Genomic DNA, 23,740 nt, shown 5'->3' on the forward strand with positions numbered 1-23,740 from the left:
ATGTACCAAAAATTTATTTGTTAAAAAGGTTGGCTTAAAAGGAGAGAATTTTTTTTCTTAGAAACAATATTCAATGGTGGTTAAATTTCCATGCAAGTCTAAACACCTGTCTAACCCTACTTGACCTCATATCATTGTTTCATAGATTTAGACCTTGAAGGGACCATGGAGACCATCTAATCAAATTCTCTCATTTTATGTTTCAGGAAACTAAGTCCCAGGGAGGTTTAATGAGTTGTTTAGGTTACACAACTAGTAAGAGGCAGGTTTTCTTCCAGATCATGTTTTCTTCCAGACCCTCTCTTTCTCTAGCCTTCTGTTTGGGATCCCTATTAAAGATATCCCCATTCTTTTAATCATGCACATTTGCAACCTTGAAGTCTTAAATGTTTCCTCTCCCCATGCCCTATCAGTTGCCATGTTCTATGAATATTACCTCCACACATTTCTCACATCTGCCTCCTTTCTATTCACACTTCTACCCCTTAATTCAAACCCTTATCTTTTCCCTGTATTAATGCACTGACTGCATTAGTCTTTTGATTTTTCCCCTCTCCATTCCATTTTCCACAAATGCCAAATTGATGCTTCTAAAACCTAGTTCTGACCATGTCATTCTACAAAGAAATCTTTGTAGCTTTCATTGCTTCTAGGATAAAATATACTCTCAGCCTAACTTTTTAAAATCTCTACAATACAGTTTTCACTTACCTTTCTTTGTAGATTTATTTCCTCTTTCTATACTTCATGCATTGTCTCAAGGGACATACTAGTTAATTTTCTTTAATTGATGTAAGTCTTTACAGGTTTTTTCTGAGAGCATCCTGCTTGTCATTTATTTTCTTTTTTTTAAAAAGTAAAGCTTTTTATTTTCAAAACATAGGCACGGATAATTTAACAACATTGACCTTTGCATAGCCTTGTATTTCAGATTTTCTCCTCCTTTCCCCCACCCCGTCCTTAGCAATATATATGTTAAACATGTTAAAATATATGTTAAATCCAATATGTATAAACATATTTATTCAATTCTCTTGCTGCAAGAAAAATCAGATCAAAAGAAAAAAAGAAAGTAAATGAATAAGAAAACAAAATGCACTGCTTGTCATTTCTTAAAGCACAATAATATTCCATCATACTCATATGTCACAACTTTTCCAGGAATTCCCCAATTAGTAGACATTCCCTCAATTTCCAGTTCTTTGCCACCACTAAAAGGGGTGCTATAAATGTTTTTATACATATAACTACTAACAATTTCATCAACAATGCATTATTGTTTTAATTTTCCCATTTCCTCTCGAAATTTTATCATTTTTCTTTTCTGTCATATTAGCCAATTTTGACAGTTGTGTGGTGGTGGCTCAGAATGATTTTACTTTGCATTTTTCTTTTCCATTCTTTTCTTTTTTACACAGAACCTAGTTTTATTTTATTTTAGAAAATGGATCTTTGAAGTCATTTTTACAATGTGTCATTACTTTGAAAATCTCATATGAGACATTTTTTTAAAAGCTCTGATGCTAGGCATGCTAATTTAATTCCAACCTATATACTCACTCACACTCACACCCACACCCATACCCTACTCCTCTCTTCACATAAACATAGCACTTTCTTCAAACTGTTTGTATTTTATCCTTCACTACAAAATAGTACAGAAATTTGCAATTTAGAACTTCCTATTCATTAATCACTTGGATGCCATATCACCTAATCTGAAATGCATAAGATAGATAGGTTTGTTCTGAACTCATATTTACACTTGAATAAAATAACTCCAGTTTACAACTCCTGTTACAAGCCAAAGATGTGTCCACATTTTTTCTTTTTATAAAGAAGTTAAGAAAAAAACACCAAAATCCTACTATAGTATCCCATCATGGTATATGAATAATTCTGGATACTCAAAAGCCAGGAGAATGCAAATTGAAAGCTATTGCCAATCACATAGGGCTTCAAGGACTCATCTGCATATAGACTATATGTCTTTCAGCCTAACCTAAGTTCAGGCTTATCAATAATTGGTCACAGAGTGGTACATTTTTAGGCTCCACAATTGATTGAAGACTTGTATTTTTCTAATCATTAGTAATTTAGAACTCTTTATATAACTGTAGATAGTTTTAATTACTTTGTCTGGAAATTGCCTGTTCATATCCTTTGACCATTTATCAATTAAGGAATAGTTTTGTTTTTTTTTTTAAACTTTTTATTGACAGAACCCATGCCAGGGTAATTTTTTACAGCATTATCCCTTGCACTCACTTCTGTTCTGATTTTTCCCCTCCCTCCCTCCACCCCCTCCCCTAAATGGCAAGCAGTCCTTTACATGTTAAATAGGTTACAGTATATCCTAGATACAATATATGTGTGCAGAACCAAACAGTTCTCTTGTTGCACAGGGAGAATTGGATTCAGAAGGCATAAATAACCGAGGTAAAAAACAGAAGTGCAAGCAGTTTATATTCATTTCCCAGTGTTCTTTCTCTGGATGTAGCTGCTTCTGTCCATCCTTGATCAACTGAAACTGAATTAGCTCTCTTTATCAAAGAGATCCACTTCCATCAGAATACATCCTCAAACAGTATCGTTGTTGAGGTATATAACGATCTCCTGGTTCTGCTCATTTCACTTATCATCAGTTCATGTAAGTCTTTCCAAACCTCTCTGCATTCATCCTGCTGGTCATTCCTTACAGAACAATAATATTCCATAATGTTCATATACCACAATTTACTCAACCATTCTCCAATTGATGGGCATCCATTCATTTTCCAGCTTCTAGCCACTACAAACAGGGCTGCCACAAACATTTTGGCACATACAGGTCCCTTTCCCTTCTTTAGTATCTCTTTGGGGTATAAGCCCAGTAGAAACACTGCTGGATCAAAGGGTATGCGCAGTTTGATAACTTTTTGAGCATAGTTCCAAATTGCTCTTGAGGAGTAGTTCTTATTTCTATAAATTTGATTCTGTTTTCTTTATGTCTGAGAAATGACATCTTTGTCAGCCTCTTCTCTTTTCTCTTATCCCCTTCCCCTATTACTTTCCTTTATGACAAGATGCATTTTTACACCCAGCTGCAGTGGGTATGTTATTGCCTCTTAAAGCCAATTCCAGTGGTAATAAGGTTCACATGCTCCTCTCCCTCCTTTCTCTTATTTCTCCCTTCATTGTAAAATCTTTTTTGGACTCCTTTTATGTCAGATAATTTGCCCCATTCTGCCTCTCCCATTCCCCTTCTTCCAGTGCATTCTTCTTTTACCCCTCAATTTTATTTTTTTAAAGATAATCATAGTATCATTTTCAGCTTACACCTATGCTTTCTGCCTATGTATAGGCATTTAACTGCCCTAAGAATGAGAAAATTTTTAGGAATTACAAATGTCATTTTTCCCCTTATTGAATCTCTTATGATTTCTCTTTCTGTTCACTTTTACAATTCTTTTGATTTGTGTATTTGAAAGTCAAATTTTCTATTCAGTTCTGGTCTTCTTATCAGGAATACTTTTGAAAATACTCTATTTCATTGAATTTTCATTCTTTTCTTGAAGGATTATATTCAGTTTTTCTCGATAAATGATTCTTAATTGTAATCATAGCTTTTACCCTGCAGAATATCATATTCCAAGTTTTTTGATCCTGTAATGTAAAAACTGTGAAATCTTATATTATTCTGGCTGTGCTTCCATGATATTTGAATTGTGGTTTTTTTTCTGACTGCTTGCAGTATTTCCCCCTTGATCTGGAAGCTGTGGAATTGAGCTATTATTCCTGAGTAGTTTTCATTTTGGGGACTCTTTCAGGAGATTTTTTTACAATTTCCCATTTTACCCTCTGTTCTAGAATATCAAGGAATTTTCCTGGATAATTTCTTGAAAGATGATGTCTAGGCTCTTTTTTTTTTTTTTTTTTTTTTTTGATCATGGCTTTTAGGTAGCCCAGTGATTTTTAAATCATCTCTCCTGACTATTTTTTAGGTCAGTTGTTTTCCCATTTAGATATTTCACATTTTTTCTGTTACTTTTTTCATTCTTTTGATTGTTTTTGCAGTCACTCACTTAAGCTTGTCCAATTTAAGGAATGATTTCCTTCCGTGGATTTTTGTACATACTTTTCCATTTAGCCAATTCTAATTTTTTAAAATTATTTTCTTCAATGAGTCTTTTTATATCTTTTTTTCCATTTGGCCAATTTTGCTTCTCAAGGTAATCTTCTCTTCATTGGGTTTTTGTGCCTCTGTTACCACTAGGCCTATTTTGTTTTTTTAAGGTATTTTCTTCTTTAGCATTTTGTGTGCCTCCTTTATGAAGTTTTTTACTTTTTTTCATATTTTATTGTCTCACTCTCATGTCTTTTCCCAATTTTTTTCTTTACTTCTTTTACTTGATTTTAAAAATCCCTTTTGAGCTCTTCCATTACTTGGGGCCAATTCTTATTTTCTTTGGATGCAAAAGTTTTGACTTTGTCTTCTTCTGAGCTTGTGACTTGAACTTCCTTATCATCATAGTAGCTTGCTACAGTTAGGATATTTTTCTGCTTTTTCTCATTTTTCTTTTCATTTTCCAGTCTATTTCTTGACTTTCAATTCTATGCAAAAATGGGGCCTTGCTTCCAGAGTGGGGGGAGCAGCATTATCCAAAGCTTTAGATTTCTTTATGCTGCCATTTTCAGAGGTAATTCTCGGAATCTGTGAGTTTTTGGCTCTTTCAACATGATATGATCTAGAAAAAAGTGTGTTTAAAACTCTCCTGTACTGTGCACTAGTCTGCAAGCATGTTTTACTTACCCTGGGACTATGAACATGACTGCAATCCAGATCCAGTGCAACTAAGTTCTGCCCTTGGTGCCAGTCAAGAGATTCCTGTAAATTTTCTTCTAAAAGCTCTCTCTTAGTTTTCTGGGGTCTGATGTTCAATACCTGTGCTGAACTGCACTCCACTGTCACTGGGGTATAACAGACCTTTCTAAGTTGTTTTGGGCTGGAAAATTGTTTTAGTCCATCTTTTTTGTGGGTTCTGCTACTCTAGAATTTGCTTAGAGTAATTATTGAAAGGTATTTTGAAAGATTTAAGGGGGTAGCTCCGATGAGTCCCTGCCTTTACTCTGCCATCTTGATTCTTAATCCCACAAATTCATTTTCTTATACAAAATCCCTGCCATTGTGCTTTTGAACAAATGATCTGCTAACTTGAAAATGTATTCTATCTTCATCTTCCACTTTGTAGAAATGCTTGTTGATGTTATTCAGTCACATTAAGCTCTTCAGGATCCATTTGGTTTTTTGGTTTGTTTTTGTTTGTTTGTTTGTTTTTTGCAAAAGTTATGTTTTTCCATTTCCTTTTCGAGCTCATTTTACAGATAGGGAAACTGAGGCAAATAGGATTAAGTGACTTTCCCAGGGTCATGTCTGAGGCCAGATTTGGACTCGAGAAGACTCCAGGCCCAGCACTCACTCCACTGAGCTACCTAGTGACTAGCTTTTCCAAAGCCCATATCACACTTGGAACACCAGGTCTTTCCTCATTCCACAGTTTCTAGTGTTCTCTCTTAAAACTATTTGACTTTGTCTGATTCTTTTTGTATAGCAAAATAACTGTTTGGACAGATATACTTATATTATATTTAATTTATACTTTAACGTATTTAACATGTATTGGTCAACCTACCATCTGGGGGAGGGGATGGGGGGAAGGAGGGGAAAAATTGGAACAAAAGGTTTGGCAGTTGTCAATGCTGTAAAATTACCCATGCATATAACTTGTAAATAAAAAGCTATAAAAATAAAAAAAAAACCTATTTGACTTTGTATATCTGTTTTGTGTTAACCAAAAATGTATATATTGTATCCCCTCAATAGAATATAAAATCATGGAGCGTAGACTAGGAGCTTTTGAAATTGTGGGGAGAGTTGACTGGTAAGGAAAAAAAAAATGTATTAGGCAGGTTTCCCTTTCCCTCTTTTTCCTTTCCTGCTCCCTTTCTTTTCAATGTAGTGGCCCATAAGAGTTAGGTGTTATAATCCAAGGAGTAGTTACTAAAGCTTCTACTCCTTATATAAATTTAAAAGTTTCTCCTTCTTGACAAGAAGGGTGGGTGCCGAGAAGAGGAAGGAGGGAAGGGAAAAGAAGAATCTAAGTTATTTTCATCCTTTTCTAAACTAATTTTTAAAAACAGATTTACTTTCTCTCCCTCCCACCTCCTTTTTGTACACACACACACACACACACACACACACACACAGAGAGAGAGAGAGAGAGAGAGAGAGAGAGATATTAATTAAGAAAGCAAGAAAAAAAAAATCCTGTTACAAACATTCATAGTCAAGCAAAACGAATTTCTGCATTGGCCATGTCAAAAAAAAAAAATCTTATGTCTCATTCGATCCTCTTGAGTATCACCTCTCTCTTTGGAGGTAGATGACCTATTTCATTATGAGTCCTCAGGAATGGTTGATCAAGGGATGGATCAGATTTTCTAAGATTTTCAAAGTCTTTACAATATTGTTATTGTAAAAAAAATTGTTTTCTTGGCTCTGCTCACTTCATTCTGTATTGATTCATATGTCTTTCCAAGTTTCTCTGAAATCATCCACTTCATCATTTCATACAGCACAGTAGTATTCTATCATATCCATATGTCATAACTTGTCCAGTAATTCCCCAGTTGATGGGTACCCACCCCCTTCATTTTCTACTCTTTGCCAAAGCAAAAAGAATTGCTATAAATATTTTTGTATATATGGATCCTTTTCCTCTTTCTTTCATCTCTTTAGGGTAAAAGCCTGATACAGAGGATATTCACAGTATAATATTTAGTTGCTTTTCAAAGGGGGCTGAATCAAGTATTTTTAGACTCTACACCTGGCTGCTATTAACATAAATGGGTTTCCAGGAAGAAAAACCATTCTCCAGTTTAATAATATTTTAATAATTTATTTCACTGTAATTTCTTTCCTTTGTGGCCCCAAATATTTTAATTTATTCATTTGAAAATAAAAGCAGTCTATAAGATTCTGCAAACAGTAAAAGGGAATCTATGCCTCAAAGAAATTAAGAACCTTTGACCAAATGGAAAGCTGTGCCTTTGTGAAGGTGAGGAGGATCCCAGCACTGATGAGGCTGCTTAATTGAGATCTGGCTAAACACATATGCCTAGATTCTTGATGTAGCTTGGTTTTGTGACATAACATGAAAGATGCTTTTTTCATGTTAAAAGTTTCTCTTTTTTAAGATAAAAGATAAGAAAAGCAAATGGACTTGATAATTGTGGACAAACTGCCACTATTCACTTTCATTTCTATTCAGAGACAAATACCTGTCAGCTTTATCTCTTGACTTGTGCTGAAGAACCAGTGGGCAGGAAGGCTGATCCAACTCGACTGGCCTTTGAAGTTTCAGCTCTTTTTGCAAACTGCTTGCCAAAGTTCTTCTGAAGGCAAATAGACACACATTCATAACATATATAACAGTGGATATATGTATACCTATCTATCCATCCATCTATAGATATATTCATATTTATATACAGTTTTATTTATGTCATTTTTTTTTTTGCATGCATAGATTTTTTGCTAGAAAGTTCTGTCTCCTTTCCTTGTGGACGATTGAGCAGAAGAGTGGGTGTCCAAGTTATATTTCTGGCCCCATTCACAATATTCTTGAGGGCCTTGAGCAGGTCATTCATCCAAGAAAAGTGAAATGCCTACTTCTGGAAAAACTTCTAAAAAAGTCATAATTTATCTTAAACATTTCAGTCCCTTTTGAAGGAGTTCTAGACTGTGAACGATTTGTCTTTCTCTTTTCCTACTAATAATGTTAGAGTCACCATAAATGCTAAATAAATACTAGATAAATGACTGACTTCAGTGCTGTATAAAATTCTGACATCTTGAAAATCTGTACTTATTATTAGAATGAAATTGACACATCTCTAGTTTTTAAAGAAAAGGAGCTTCCAAAAAGTTGTCAAACTGTGCCTATCCTTTGACCCATCAGTGTTACTACAAGGTTTATATCCCAAAGAGATCTTAAAGGAGGGAAAGGGACCCACATGTGCAAAAATGTTTGTGGCAGCCCTTTTTGAAATGGCAATGAACTGGAAACTGAGTGGATGCCCATCAGTTGGAGAATGACTAAATAAGTTATGATATATGAATGTTATGGAATATTGTTGTTCTATAAGAAATGACCATCAGGATGATTTTAGAGAGACCTAAAGAGACTTACATGAATTGATGCTGAGTGAAATGAGCAGAACCAGGAGATCGTTATACATGGCAACAACAAGACTATATGATGATCAACTCTGAGGACGTGGCTTTCTTCAGCAATGAAAGGATCCAAATCAGTTCCAATTGTTCAGTAATGAAGAGAATCATCTACATCCAGAAAGAGGAAATGAGTGTGGACCACAACATAGCATTTCCACTCTTTCTGTTATTGTTTGCTTGCATTTTTGCTTTCCTTCTCAGAGTTTTTTTTTCTTTCTAAATCTGATTTTTCTTGTGCAGCAAGATAGCTGTATAAATCTGTATACATATATTGGATTTAACATATATTTTAATGTATTTAACATGTATTGGACTACTTGCCATCTAGGGGAGAGGATGGGAGGAAGGAGGGGAAAATTTGGGAACAGAAGATTTAGCAAGGGTCATTGTTGAAAAATTACCCATGCATATGCCTTGTAAATAAAAAGCTATAATAATAAAGTAAAAAAAAAAAAGAAGAAGAAGAAGAAGAGCTATTGTTTCTGGTAGTTCTCTCTGCAATGGAATGTTATAGTCCTATTAATTTTTTAGAGCTACCTTCTAAACACAGTGATCTTGCCAAAGGGAACTTACAGCTCAAGCTCTGTGTGGTTTGATTGTGATTCAATAGCACCTGGTCCTGACAAAGTTGGGAAGATTTATATAGGGAAAATGGAAGGTAGGGTGGGAAATGGGGTTCGGGAAGATCTGTTATAGAGCAGAATTATCTTCTATAGCAGGAAGTTGGAGACTGAATGAATTTCTATCAACTGGGCATTTTTTTTTTCACAGCTGCACAAACTTTGTGTTGTAAGGGACATAGATCCAGAGTTAGAAGGAACCTCAGACACCATCCAATCAAATTATATTTTTACAAATGAAAAGCCTGAAATCCAGGGAGATTAAGTGATTTGGCTAAGGTTACAAGAGTAGTGTGTGACCAAAGCAACATTAGATAGCAGATCCTCTGATCCTGCTGCTCCAACCCTCTACACCCACACTGCATATTCTCATTCTCATTCATGGATTGTGAAAGTTTTCTTTTTGTTTGTTTGTTTGTTTTTTAACTGAAAAACATCTTCCAAACAACAGGCGATCTGGAGTAAATCCACCTGTTACTTCACTACCTGTACAACATTAGAAAAATTAACTTTTTAGCAGCCTCTATTTCTTTATTTGCAGGAGTTCATCTTTTAGGTTCAGTTTGTTTCTGATTGCATGATTCTAAGATATGAAAGGCACTCCTTTTGAAGCGGAGACAGAACTCCTCAGAAGGCAAATAGCTCAGAGCTTCTTAAAGTATCAGCGTAGACACAGAGGCTGCTTGAATTCATGGATTGAAACCTACAAATCCAGAGGCCTAAGTACTACCCCTGGATTCAGAGTTTAAGCTACAGGGTTTGAGCCAATAACCAGTCAATCAACAAGCATTTAGTAAATGCCTTCTATGAATCAGGCATTGGTGATATTAATCATTATTTAATGAAGATATAGAAATTTTTAATCCAACAAGTATGGCCATGAAGAGAATAAAATGAAGCCCTGGGTTTTGCCCTCTGAATCACATTATCTCAGTTGGACATTAGGAAGATGCTCAGGAATTTCTAGACATTGTCCTCCACTTTTGTATACTTCTAGAAGTCAGGTATTTCCCCATTTCCTATGCCATACCCACCCACTATCCCCCAGCAGCTGCTGGAGTTGTGATATCACTAATGTTGCTGTCTGACTTGAGGCTCTCTTTTGGATAACTGAAGGTTCTGGACTAGAACTAGTATAAACTGCATTTGTCTTCCCTAATATAACCCGGAAATATTCCTCCCACTTTTTATATACATACTATATGTATACATATACATGCTTTGCAAACAGCAACTGTGCATACATGTGTACATATATCTATACCTATGTAGATATATATCTATATAGATATATATGGTCTCTTTCTATATATATCTATATAAACATATAGATATAGATATAGTTGTGAGGAGCAAATTAAAAAATATTTTTAAGTCCTTTAGCATAGTAATAGGTACTTAATAAATACTTCTTCCTCTCTTTCTGCCTTTCTAGTAGGATGTAAAATCTTAGAGGGCAGATGTTGGTTTTGCCTCTCTGTATTCTCTGTATACATTCCTCTGTAAATGCTTGATAATACTTGTTGATTTAACCTAATTTTGCATATTAACAGGTTCTATATATATATATAATCAATCTCTCTCTCTCTCCATATATATATATGAACTATATATGTATATAGTTTATATGTTTTTATGTTTATATTATATTATATATACACACAGTTATTTGATCCTCAGGACAACCCTGATAGTAGATACTACCAGTAGTATTTTTTTCAGTTTGATAGATTAGAAATTGAGGCACAAATAAATGGTGATTTGTCCAGGATCATGGGACTAGTAAACATGAATGGGAGGCATTGAACCTTGGTTTCTCTCCCACTTTTAGGAACTCACTACATCACTCTGCTGTGTAGCCAACTCATTGGGTGCTAGGCCCTGGACTTGATACTAAAATGGCCCTTAGAAAGACTTTCCCAGTGGACTTCTCACCTACTCCTTCTAGTGACCCAGGACTCCTCCCTTGCCTTCAGAGCATTGGGTGTTCTGATCTAACTGTTGACTAGGTACTGGAGTGAACCTGTTTGTTGGCTAATTGGAAAAGAATGCACTCCAGTGAAATAAGACTTGGGTTAGCTGTCATGCTGACTTGAAGTTATAAATGAAGAAATTTAACAAGTCTAGCCTTGTGAGATGTACAGACATGCCCAGAGTCTTATTAGTCTAATCTCGAAGCCCCATTTTAGGTATTAGCTATACATGAACATTTCATTGTGATGTGTTAGGGTACAGTCTCAGGAAGCCTAGGAGTCTTGTACCAGAATATGGTTCACAGACTTAGATATTCTCAGAACTAGGAGGTAGGTCAGGGTCTCACTCCAATCTGACCAGGAAGCCCTTTTAAAACAGAGGACCATGTGAACTACAATTGTGAGTCCTCTGCTAGATTTTGCTGGAACCTGTTCATATGCAAAATTAGGTTAAGTCCACTATTGTTAAGCATTTACTATCTTCCAAACACAATGTTAATTGTTAGGAATACAGAGAGGCAAAACCAACATCTGCCCTCCAAGATTTTACATCCTACTAGAAAGGCAGAAAGAGAGGAAGAAGAAGTATTTATTAAGTACCTGTTATGTACCTATTATTAAGGGATTTACAAATATTTTTTTCATTTGCTCTTCACAACAACATTGAGAGGTGACTTGTCATTATTCCCATTTTACAGTTAAAGAAACTCATTCAGAAATTTGTTGACTTGCTTGGGTTTATACAAGTGTCTGAGCTGGATTTGAACTTGGATCTTCCTAACTTCAGGGCCAGCACTTTATCCATTGCATCAGCTAGTTTCTTCTGGAAGAGAAAAAATTAAATAATTAGGTTCATACAAGATATACAAAGCGTTTTGTAATATCAGAAAGGAAGATGGTGGACCAGTAAAGTTTTGTGGCAGAAGGTAGGACTTGAGCTAAAGTTGAAGGAAACCAAGACTACTAATAGTTTAAATATATGTAAATGTACATGCATCAGTATACAAATAGTGGTATGTGTGTATGTATGTATATATGATTTACATAATCAGCAAGCTATTTGGAAGCATTTGTTTTGAAAAAAATTCTTATAGTAATGAGGAGTTTGATTATAGTTGAGAATGCTCAAGGATGGGGATACAGAATATGAAAAAATCAAAACCAAAATGTAATAATACATTTTGAAATAGCAGACTTTTAGATAAGTTCTTTCTATGGCTTCTCATTAATTTGTTTCTACTTCTTATCTCCTGTTCATTTTCTCTCACATCTACTTCCATTTTATCTCTGAATTCAAAAACAATTAAATATTTCTTTTAAATACTATTTAAATATTAAGTATTTCTTATTACAGATTAGAAACTCTTTAAGAATATCAGGTCTAAAAAAGGGAAAGGGACCTGTATGTGCAAGAATGTTTGTGGCAGCCTTCTTTGTAGTGACCAGAAACTGGAAACTGAATAGATGCTCATCAATTAGAGAATGGCTGAACAAATTGTAGTCTATGAATATTATGGAATATTATTGTTCAGTAAGAAATGACCAACAGGATGATTTCAGAAAGGCCTGGAGAGACTTACAAGAACTGATGCTAAGTCAAATGAGCAGAGCCAGGAGATCATTATATACTTCAACAATACTATATGATGATCAGTTCTGATGGACGTGGCCATCCTCAGCAATGAGATGAACCAAATCAGTTCCAATGGAGCAGTAATGAAATGAACCAGCTATGCCAGTGAAAGAACTCTGGGAGATGACTAAGAACCATTACATTGAATTCCCAATCCCTATATTTTTGCCTGCCTGCATTTTTTATTTCCTTCACAGGCTAATTGTACAATATTTCAGGGTCTGATTCTTTTTGTACAGTAAAATAATGGTTTGGTCATGTATACTTATTTTGTATTTAATTTATACTTTAATATATTTAACATGTATTGGTCATCCTGCCATCTAGAGGAGGTTGTAGGGGGAAGGAGGGGAAAAATTGGAACGAAAGGTTTGGCAGTTGTCAATGCTGTAAAATTACCCATACATATAACTTGTAAATAAAAAGCTATTAAAAAAACGAGAGAGAGAGAGAATATCAGGTCTACTAATAGCCATTGATGTAGTTATCTTACCCTGAGCAATATAGCTGAGCTACCTTATCTACAATCTGTTATCACTATGACTGTGATTAACTTTTTCAAATAAATTATATGTATTTGTCAGAGAAAGATTAAGAAAGAAGAGTAGGTGGGAAGGACCTTTCTTCTACATTCTTATGTTCTTATTACAGTTTGTAATAACATTGAGAGTTGGATAAGGGTGAAATGTGTTTTCAAATTTTCTTTCTTCAACCCCTGTCCAAAAAAAAAAAAATTTAAAAAGTCATGTCCCTTGTGAAATTCTCTGTTTTTGAGAAGACACAAGCAATTTACATACACACACACACACACACACACACACACACACACACCCCTTAATTTAGCGATTCTCAATTCTCAGACAAATTCCATAAAGAATAATAATTTATTTACTTTATTTCACATGATCCAGCCAATTGTTCAGATGCATTCTAACTGAAAACCAAATTAAGCCATTGCTAACACTGGTTTCTTGCTGTTTTCAAATGAACTTTGCAAAAGAGCTGGAATGTTGGGATTGATGGTAGTTGCTCAAATAATATGTAGATATAACTGTTTTACTCCTGTAAAGATTAGTGAGGAAAGAAAAATGTTCATTTACAAAACAGCATTATACTTGTGGATGCCACATTTAGATGAAAGATCATATAGATAGTGCCCCATCTGTGGGCTGGCAGAAAAATGGGTTGATCTTTTATTTCTGTTTCTGTAAAAGTCAATTAGGAGAAAAGAATGACGATCACCTGAGTTATGGTTTCTGCTTAAGATTCTTGACTGACAAAAGGAAAATGATAGATGTTGGAGAAGATGTGGAAAAAATTGGTACATTAATACATAGTTGGTGGAGTTGCAAACTGATCAAACCATTCTGAAGAGCAGTTTGGAGTTATGTTCAAAGGGCTGTAAAAATTCCCATACCCTTTGTTCCAGCAATACCTCTACTAGGTCTGTATCCCAAAAAGATTTTAAAAAATGGGAAAGGACCTACATGTACAAAAATATTATAGCAGTTTCTTTTGTGGTGGTAATGAATTGGAAATTGAGGAGATACCCATCACTTGGAGCAAGTTGTGATATAGGATTCTAATAAAATACTATTGTGCTATAAGAAATACTAAACAGGCAGATTTCAGAAAAACCTGGGAAATGATACTGAATGAATTGGGCAGAGCCCGAGAATATTGTAAATATTTAGCAGCATTGTATGATGATCAGCTATTCATCATTTATGGCTGTTTTTAGCAATACAGTGACCTGACATTTCCAAAATCCTCATGATGGAAAATATCTACATCTAGAGAAAGAACTATGAAGTCTGAATGCAAAGTAATTTTCTTTTTTTTTTCTTTCTCATAATTTTTCCCCCTTTTGTTCTGATTCTTCTTTCACAACATGACTAATGTGGAAATAAGTTTAAAATGCTTGTACATGTATAACCAATATCAAAATGTTTGCTGTTCTAGGGAAAGAATGAAGGGAAAGAAGAAAAAAAATTGGAACTCAAAAATTTTTATAAAAGAGTTGAAAACTATTTTTACATGTAATAGGAAAAAATAAAATAGTGTTAAATGGGAGGGGGCAAGATTCTTTACTGACTCGTTTATGTGATGTGATCTAGATTTCTTATTGTCATGCTTAGGATCATTGCATCTTAGATTCAGTGCCAGGAAGAGACTTGAGGGAATATAGACCTCTCATCAAATGATGAAACTGTTATCTAGGAAGGTTTAATGACTTGTCAATGAATATCAAAGGCAGTATTTTAACCCAAGTCCTTGGACTTCAGATTGAATGATATTTGTATTCATCACTATGAAAATAAGACTAATAATCAGTGTCTTCTTACTATGCTTATAATATATTTTCCCAATTGCATGTAAAAACAGTTTTTAACATTTGTTTTTTAAAATTTTGAGTTCCAAATTCCCTCGTTTCCTTCTCTTACACTTCCCTTGAGACCTATAAGCAATTTGATATAGTTTCTGCATGTGCAATCGTGTAAAACACATTTCCATATTAGTCATGTTGTGAAATGACAGACCAAAAAAAAACTTACAAAAAAAATAAAGTGAAAAGTAGTATGCTTTGATCTGCATCCAAATTCCATCAGTTTTTTTTTCTGGGGGTGGATAGCATTTTTCATCATGAGTGCTTTAGATTGTCTTGGATCATTTTATTGCTGAGAATAGTTGTCACTCATAGTTGATCATCATAAAATATCACTGTTATTGTGTACAATGTTCTCCTGTTCTGTTTACTTCTTTTTACATCAGTTCATGTAAATTCAGATTTTTCCAAAACCACCCTGCCCATCATTTCTTATAGCACAATGGCATTCCATTACAAACATATACTACAATTCATTCAGTCATTTCTCAGTTGATGGACATCTTTCAATTTCTTTGCCATCATAAAAAGAACTACTATTAAGTGTTTTTATACAAACAGGTCTTCTCCCCCTTCCTCTTTTTTTTTTTTTTTAATATATCTTTGGGATACAGACTTCATAATGATATTTCCGGATCAAAGGGTTTTATAGACCTTTCAGCACAGTGCTAATGACAAGTCTTGGGCAACAATCAGAGAGAGTACACATACTATGTATTTTAAATGTGATAATTCTCTTTTTTTCTCCTGTCCTTCCCATCTGCTTTCTTTTATAATTCCTTCAAATTACAAAAAACAAAACAAAACAAAAAAAAATGCATGTCTTTTATCGCACAGATATGGAAAAATTTAATCCTTAAAAGATGAAGTCTGAAAGCAAGAAAGCATTTAAATTTTATCTGTGGATTTCACTAAAATAATAATAAATAACAGAAGGAGGATGTTAGGTTAGGTGAGCTTGACACATAAGCACATTCTACTTCATTATATAAAATTAAGAGGCCCAGGAAAAATATAGTTATGATTTATTCTGGTTCTGGTTCATATCTGGTTGTTGTTTATTTGTTTTGTTTTAATTTGGATTCATAGTTTAGTTAGCCATATCCTCATGATTATTGTGCATATTTTGTTATGGGGAGAACCAACTTTAAAAGTCTCTCCACTTATACTATGTGTGTTTGTGTGGTATATATTTGATTTTTAAATTTGTGATGATATCACTTTTCTGTTCAGAAATCTTACAACTCTCCACTACCTATAGCAAAGCTTCTTAAACTGCTGTGGGTCACGACCCCAAAAAGGTCATGTAACTGAATGTAGGAATTGCAAAATTATGATTTATTTTCAATAAATGTTTGTTAAGTATGCATGTTTTACATACCTATATATCCAGGATTGCATAAAATTACTCCAGCAAAAAGGATCATGAGTGGAAAAAGTTTTAAGAAGCCTTGACCTATAGGATAATGTCCAAACTCATTAGCCCTGGCATATAAAGTTCTGTGAAATCAGATCTTAATCTTACTTTCCAGTCACAACTCCTACTGATGATTAATTACACAATTACTTGGCTATTGTCAGATTTGTCTGTTGACTGCTCCTGAACAAAATCTTTCCCATCTCTGTCTCTTTACAATCAATCACATTTTGACATTGATCCTACTACTGATCTTTCAAATCCCAGCTGCCTCCTTCCTGAAACTTGTCTTAATTCAGGCCAAATTCTTCGCATCCAAATTCAAATATAACCTTTCCATCCTCTAAAGTTCTATACTTGACTGCATCTTTCTTTTAGTGCTTATTTATGGGAGTGTACTAGATCTAGCTCATACTGGTTTGGGAAAATATGGACATTCCTTGGCAAATGTAAGTGTGGTTTATTCTATTTTTGAACATCTAGACCAGTAGTGTCAAACTCAAATAGAGATAGGGCCACTCAATCATACCTAAGGTCAGTCATATGTTGACTTGGAAAAACTACATATTAACTTTGGCTGTTTGAATGGTATTTTTATTTATTTTGTTAAATATTTCTAAATTACAATTTAATAAGATTCATCCAGCACTCAAGAACGTTACAAACTGCCAGTTTATTTAATACTTCTGGCTATACTTCTAAGAAAGTCATGGAGAAAATGTTAATAATGGCAGATAAAGTTAAAAAGTGTGTTGTACATGTATTGGATTACTTGCCATCTAGGAAAGGGGGTGCGGGTAAGGAGGGAAAAATTTGGAACAAAAAGTTTTGCAAGAGTCAATGTTGAAAAATTACCCATGCAAATGTTTTGTAAATAAAAAGCTTTAATTTAAAAAAAAGTGTGCTGTAGATATTTTCCTCCTGGTTTTTTTTGGAGAGTCTCTTGTTAAACATTTATTAGCACCAACACACACCCTGGTGATTTGTATATTTATCTCATCCACTGTACTAAATTATAAACCATGAAAGCAACATCTCATCTTTTGCTATCTCCACACCACATTATATGGAGCCTTGTACATCATAAACATTTAAGTGTTTTTTGAATGGAATAGAAAGTATCTATCAGCTCAGTGATAGAGCTATTCATACAGCATTGTTGGTAATAGGATGTTGTTAAAGCTCCAACTCTCATTTTGTTAGATGAGAAATTAAATGAAAAGACATATTGATGACATAATTTATTACTTTCTGTTCCCTTTCAGACAAGTTCATTCTTAAACTAGAATTTTCTGTCTTTTCTATGTATTTCTCCCTTGGCAATTTAATTTACTCTTCCGGCTTCAACTATTTCTTTGGCTCTTAGGAGAAGTGAGTGTGTGAGTCAGTGCCTTCATATGCAGTTGGGGATAATCCAACCAACCCCCTACCGACACTCCTCTCAGATACTGGCTTATCTCTTTATTCTCTCATTTTGGGTGTATAGTCTAGCAGGTATGCTTTGTAATAATCTCAGCAATTACCAGAATTGTAGACTTGGCCCTCATTCTAGAGAACTCTGCTTTCATGGAATAGTTTCTCCTTTCAGCCTTGAACGATACACATAAAGGCTCAGAGAAAATGTCTGTTGATGGCCATGTAACTTAGTAGCAATATCAAGTAACATAGAAAGAAAGATAAAAAAATGAAACCAAACCTGTGCTGGGCTCCCAGCCAGGATCAGCTCTTTCTCCTCACTGCCAATTTGAGGGTTTCTGAAGAAAAGGTTAGAGATTTAAATTTTAGAATATTTCCAAATATTCTGAAATATAGAGAGGGAAGAAAGGAGCTGTTGTTTACACTTCATTCTCACTAATTGGGCTTCATTCTCACTGCCACAGCTGGTGGAGTGGAGGAATAGGTCATGAGAAATAAGTAGATGGAGGAACTAAGATGTTAGGATATTTGTGGGAATATCACTATATATAATGTGTTCTCATATTATGAGAGCAGTGATTGGGGTGGAGAGGAAGACTGTGAGTTGGATACTAAACAGAAGTATTCTGGGAATAAGTAGATATGTATTTGTAATGAACAAATCTGAAAGAAGAAGTTAAATGGTGGCAATATTGGGCTGCAAGAAATATTCCAACTCTCATGTTTCTTCTTTTTCATCACACACACCTAAACACGTGTGTGTGTGTGTGTGTGTGTGTGTGTGTGTGTGTGTGTTACCTCTTCTAGTGTAAAGTAAGCTCTTTGAGGGCAGGAACTACTTAGCGCTTTTCTTTGTACCTCCAGACACAGGACTTCAAATATAAGAAGCACTTCATCCTACAATCCTATACTACAATCCATAAATGTGGATTGATTGATAAGTACTATTTAAGGAAAACCAGGAAGATGCTATAGAATTGTGTCAGATAACCATATTCTGATGAGGTAAATTTTGTTCATAGTGGCTTCTTGCCTTTGCTTTTGAGTTTCTCTCATTCTTAATTTTCTTTTTACATAAAGAAAGGAAGAAGTTTTGGCCAAGGAAGAATAGAGACCATTATGAAAAATCAAAATGGATAATTTTGAATTCATTAAATTAAAAAAGCTTTGCACAAACAAAACCAATGCAGATAAAATTAGAAAGAAAGCTGGGGGGAAAAACCTTCTTTTTAAAAAATTTATTTATATTTTTGGAAAAGTTTCTTACAGTTGGAAATACTGACTGTAAGAATCTTAAAAAAAAAAAATTCAGTGTTTCTGTTAAAGGCCTCATTTCTAAAATATATAGAGACCTGACCCAAATTTATAAAAATGAAAGTCATTCCCCAGTTGATAAATGGTAAACGGATATGAGCAGACAAATTTAAGATGAAGAAATTAAAGCCATTTATACTCATTTTTTTAAATGCTCTTAATCACTATTAATTAGGGAAATGCAAATTAAGGCAACCCTGAGGTACTTCTTCCCACTTCTCAGATTTACTAAGGTGACAGGAAAAGATAATGATGACTGTTAGGAAGAATGTGGGAAAACTAAATTGTTGGTGCAGTTGTGAAATGATCCAGCCATTCTGGAGAGCAATTTAGAGTTAGACTCAAAGGGCTATAAAATTGTGCATAACTTTTGATCTATCAGTCTGACTACTTAGTCTGTAGCTCAAACAGATCATAAAAGAGGGAAAAGGAACCACATATGTAAAAATTCTTGTAGCAGCCCTTTTTGTAGTGTCAGAGAACTGGAAATTAAATGGATGCCCATGAATTAGAGAATGGCTGAATAAGTTATGGTATACAAATGTAATAAGACATTATTATTTTATAAGAAATTATGAGCAAGCTGATTTCAGAAAAGCCTGGAAAGACTTATATGAATTGATCCTAAGTGAAGTGAGCAGAAGTGAGAGCACATAGTACACAGTAACAACAAAATTATGTGATGATCAACTGTGATGGACATGGTTCTTCTCCAACAATGTAATGATTCAAGTCAGTTCCAATAGATTTGGGATGGAAAATGCCAATTACATCCAGAAAGAGAATGTGGAAACTGAATATGGATCGAAGCATAGTATTTTCATCTTTTTTTGTTTGTTTCTGCTCATGTTTTTTTTCTTTTTTCCCCTTTTGGTCTGATTTTTCTTGCACAACATGACAAATATGAAAATATGTTTAAAAGAATTGTACATATTTAACCTATATCAAATTGCTTGCTGTCTTGGGGAGGGGAGGAGTATGGGGAAGGAGGGAGAAAAATTTGAAACATTTCATTTTAGAAAAATGAGTGTTGAAAACTATCTTTACATTTATTTGGAAAAATAAAATATTAAAAAAAATATAAATGCCTCATTGGTATATAATAATCATCTTCATATTCTTTTCATATGTAGTAGGTAGGAGTGGTGACAACTAAAAAGATTTCAGTAGATCTGGAGTCAGGAGACTTGGGAAGAAAGGGAAGGAATGAAAGGAAGGAAGGAAGGAAAGAAAAAGAGAAATTAAGTACTTGTTGTGCCAAGTACATAGCTTTACAATATTATCCCTAATTTACAATTGAGAAATTTAAGGCAGAGTCATGTAGCTGAGACTAGATTTGAACTTGATTCTTCCAAACTATTCCTAGTACTGGGGATTCTAAGTGTTTAACATCATCAAGCCACCTCTCGTTTTGACTTTTTGTTTCCTTATTTGTAAAATGAAGGATTGGACCAGGCTAAAGATCCTTCTAGTTCTAACATTTAATGAGTAAGCCTATTTACATATTCCAGAACTCATTTTTTCTTAGTTCATTGGAACATCCAAGCCTTTCCTAAGGTTTGTTTGAATAAATAGGCATCTGGCAACCATTAATACCTTATTAAACAAGATTGATTTTGATGGAAATGGGAGATTGGAATTTTCAGTAAGGATGTTCTCAGATATATTTGATCTTTAAGAAAAATTAACCTTCTACTCATTATTTCTTATTGCTGTTGTTCAGTTATTTTTAAGTCCTGTCCAACCTTTCATGGCCTCATTTGGGTTTTTCTTGGCAAAGATACTAGATTGGTTTACCATTTCCTTCTCCAGCTTATTTTACAGATAAGGAAACTGAGGTAAACAGGGTTAAGTAACTTGACCAGGATTACAAAACTAGTAAATGTCTGAAGCTATCTTTGAATTCAGAAAGATGAATCTTCCTGACTCCAGGTTAGGCACTCTCTCCATTGACTCACATAACCACTCTTTCAATTATTTATACTCAGGAAAATTTTGAAATCTCAAAAAAAAATTTGTTCTCTTTTTCAGGTCCATATTGTGGAAACATGACTATTCCCAAAATATTAAACCTGGATACAAATGAAGTGACTGTTCACTTTCAGAGTGCATCCCATATTTCTGGGCGTGGATTTTTGTTGTCCTATGCTAGTAGTGATCATCCAGGTATGGCAGACTAAATGGTTGGTGTGAACCTGTTTTCTTTTAACTATCTTTCTAAATATTCATCTGTTCATACATCCCTGTAACTGGGAGTTTAATCCAAACAAATGAGAAAAAAAAAAAAAAAAAAAAAAAAAAAAGGCAGGAAAGCCATCTCCTCCTTATTCTGCTCACATTTAAAAAGAAGAGTTCCAGCTGAACTGTTTCAAAGTACCTAGATTTAAAAAACACACACACACACACACACACACACACACACACACTTTGAAACTTGATAAAGGAAGAGAACTAGAAAATGGAGTATTCTGAAAATTGATCTAAGTTGTATGTACATGTTTAAAAAATGTTGTACTCCCTTCATCTGCTTAATATTAGTAATAATGAGGTCCTAACTAACTGGGTGGGGTCTTTCTCTGACTGAAGTACTGACAAAATTATCCCTGAGGAAAGCAGGGGAGGGGATTGATGGGGATCTCTTTAACATTAAAGTCTCACCCTCTGTGGAGGTCCTGAGTAGCTGCACCTTGCTGTGTCTATTCAGAAATCCAAGGTATGTCAAACCTCCAAGTTTAAATATCCTCTATAAATTTGTCCATGGCCCATGCCATCCTTGCTGAATTCCTTTTGGGTAAGCCCCTTCAACAGTCTGTCTCATGGTGTCTTTTTCCTCACCCCTCCCCCATACTTCATAATATCTCTCCTTTCATCCCTCCCACTATATGCCTCATGGGATCTTTTTCCTTCTTATAGCTAACTACCTTTTTTTAAAGCCCTTTATGGATTTAGCCTTCCCATTAATAGAGTATTCTCATTTCATGACATATTCTTTTAATAGATTCTTCCAAACTCCTTTCCTTGATAACCCTATTGCTTTCCCAATTTTATTTCATATTAACCATTCCTAATCTATTGTATATTTTCATTTTGTCTGTAACTTGTTCTTTTTTTTATTAAAGCTTTTTATTTTCAAAACATATGCTTGAATAATTTTTCAACATTGACCCTTGCAAAACCTTATGTTCCAATTCCCCCCTCCTCCCCTCCCTGAGATGGCAAATAATCAATATATATCAAACATGGTAAAAAAAAAAAAATACATGTGTAACTTCTCTTAAATAAACCTAATTTTTGCCAAAGAGAATGGCCATCATGAATTCTTCCCATGACCGAACACTATCATTTGGTGCTGAACATTAAACATCAGTAATACACACAAATATGTAGAGAAGGTGTTTGGTTTAGAGCTGGAAAGGACCTTAAAAATCATTAACTTAAGCTTCTTAACCTTTGTGTTGTTGTTTTTTTTTGTATCATGGATCTCTGACAGTCTGGTGAAACCTGATTATCCCTTGCATAAAATAAAAAACATAGCATTAATGGAGAAACTAATTATGAAACACAATTACAGTATCAATTAGAGTTTATGGACCCTAGATTAAAAACTTCTAATCTACCTATCTCCTTATTTTATTGATGAGGAAGCTGAGGCACAGAAATGGAAAATGTAGAAATTTCCACCTTTTGGATCTTTCTTGATACCTATTTATATTTAGCATCTTGTCCCACACAGAGTGGTTTACCACATATTGTCACATTGCATATAGTGCATTATTATCCTAATATGGGATATTTATGGTAACCTTCATGAGCCACAGCTGGCTTCTTAAATTGTTTCCCTATTACATGGACAGAGCTTGACCATTGTAGACATGTAGTGCATGTCAGTTTTTGTATTCAACCTAGATCCTGTATATTCCCAGGAGATTAAAACTGAAAAGTCATAACAAAGAGTAGGACAAATGGAGAGGAAGGAAAACGGGATGCATACTTCTTTGGGGAGGGGTTCCTTTGTTTTGTTTTAAATGAAGAAAATTCAGATTAGTAGTTTGCATGTAAAAAATTTAGAAACTTTATCCGTTTTTCATAGACTATAAACATTAAAGGCATGTGAATCCTAACCACAGTTCAGTCAGCTAATTAAATCTCTCTTTTCTTGTGACAGATTTAATAACATGCTTGTCTCGTGCTAACCATTCATCGAAGAATGAATACAGGTAAATATTGGTATTTTCAAGTACCCTCAGATTGCCACAATCTTGTCTTAGTTGGTATTTGGTTATTTTCAAAACCATCCCAGGTGCTATTGTAATGGTCTTTCCAAAACAAAATCACATAGCAGAATTCACCCACTAACTGAATAAGAAATCTCTTAATAGTACCAATGATGATCTTTGGTCTAGGAATTGACCTGGAAAAGATTTAAAGTGATCTTTACAATGCTCCTTTATTCTTTCAATTTTGTTGTGATTTTCAGTCTACAGTGCATCCTGTAGGCATATTGTTACTAGTACAAAGTTTATAGATATTCCTGTGTCCCTTCTGGCCCAATCCAGATGTGGTCTTTTTAAGAAAACTTAGTGGTAATGAATACTTGGGTCAGTAGGTGTTCATTTTACTTATTCTTAAAAGAAGGAATAGGTCCATGGGATAATGGTACAATTGGACCATTGTGCTGTTCTGGTGAGTAATTCAAGCTATAACAA

General features: G+C 34.4%; 1 protein-coding gene across 1 annotated transcript in view; it reads left to right on the forward strand.

The window, feature by feature from the left end:
- The window catches only part of DCBLD1 (discoidin, CUB and LCCL domain containing 1), a 103,043-nt gene that overhangs the window by 42,654 nt on the left and 36,649 nt on the right, over positions 1 to 23,740 (forward strand). The window contains exons 3-4 of the mRNA XM_051997613.1: positions 21,066 to 21,200; positions 23,200 to 23,251. Coding sequence (XP_051853573.1) covers positions 21,066 to 21,200; positions 23,200 to 23,251 — 187 coding nt within the window. The remainder of the gene's footprint in view (positions 1 to 21,065; positions 21,201 to 23,199; positions 23,252 to 23,740) is intronic.

The sequence above is a fragment of the Antechinus flavipes genome, chromosome 4 (genome assembly GCF_016432865.1).
Source record: "Antechinus flavipes isolate AdamAnt ecotype Samford, QLD, Australia chromosome 4, AdamAnt_v2, whole genome shotgun sequence".
Lineage (NCBI taxonomy): Eukaryota > Metazoa > Chordata > Mammalia > Dasyuromorphia > Dasyuridae > Antechinus > Antechinus flavipes.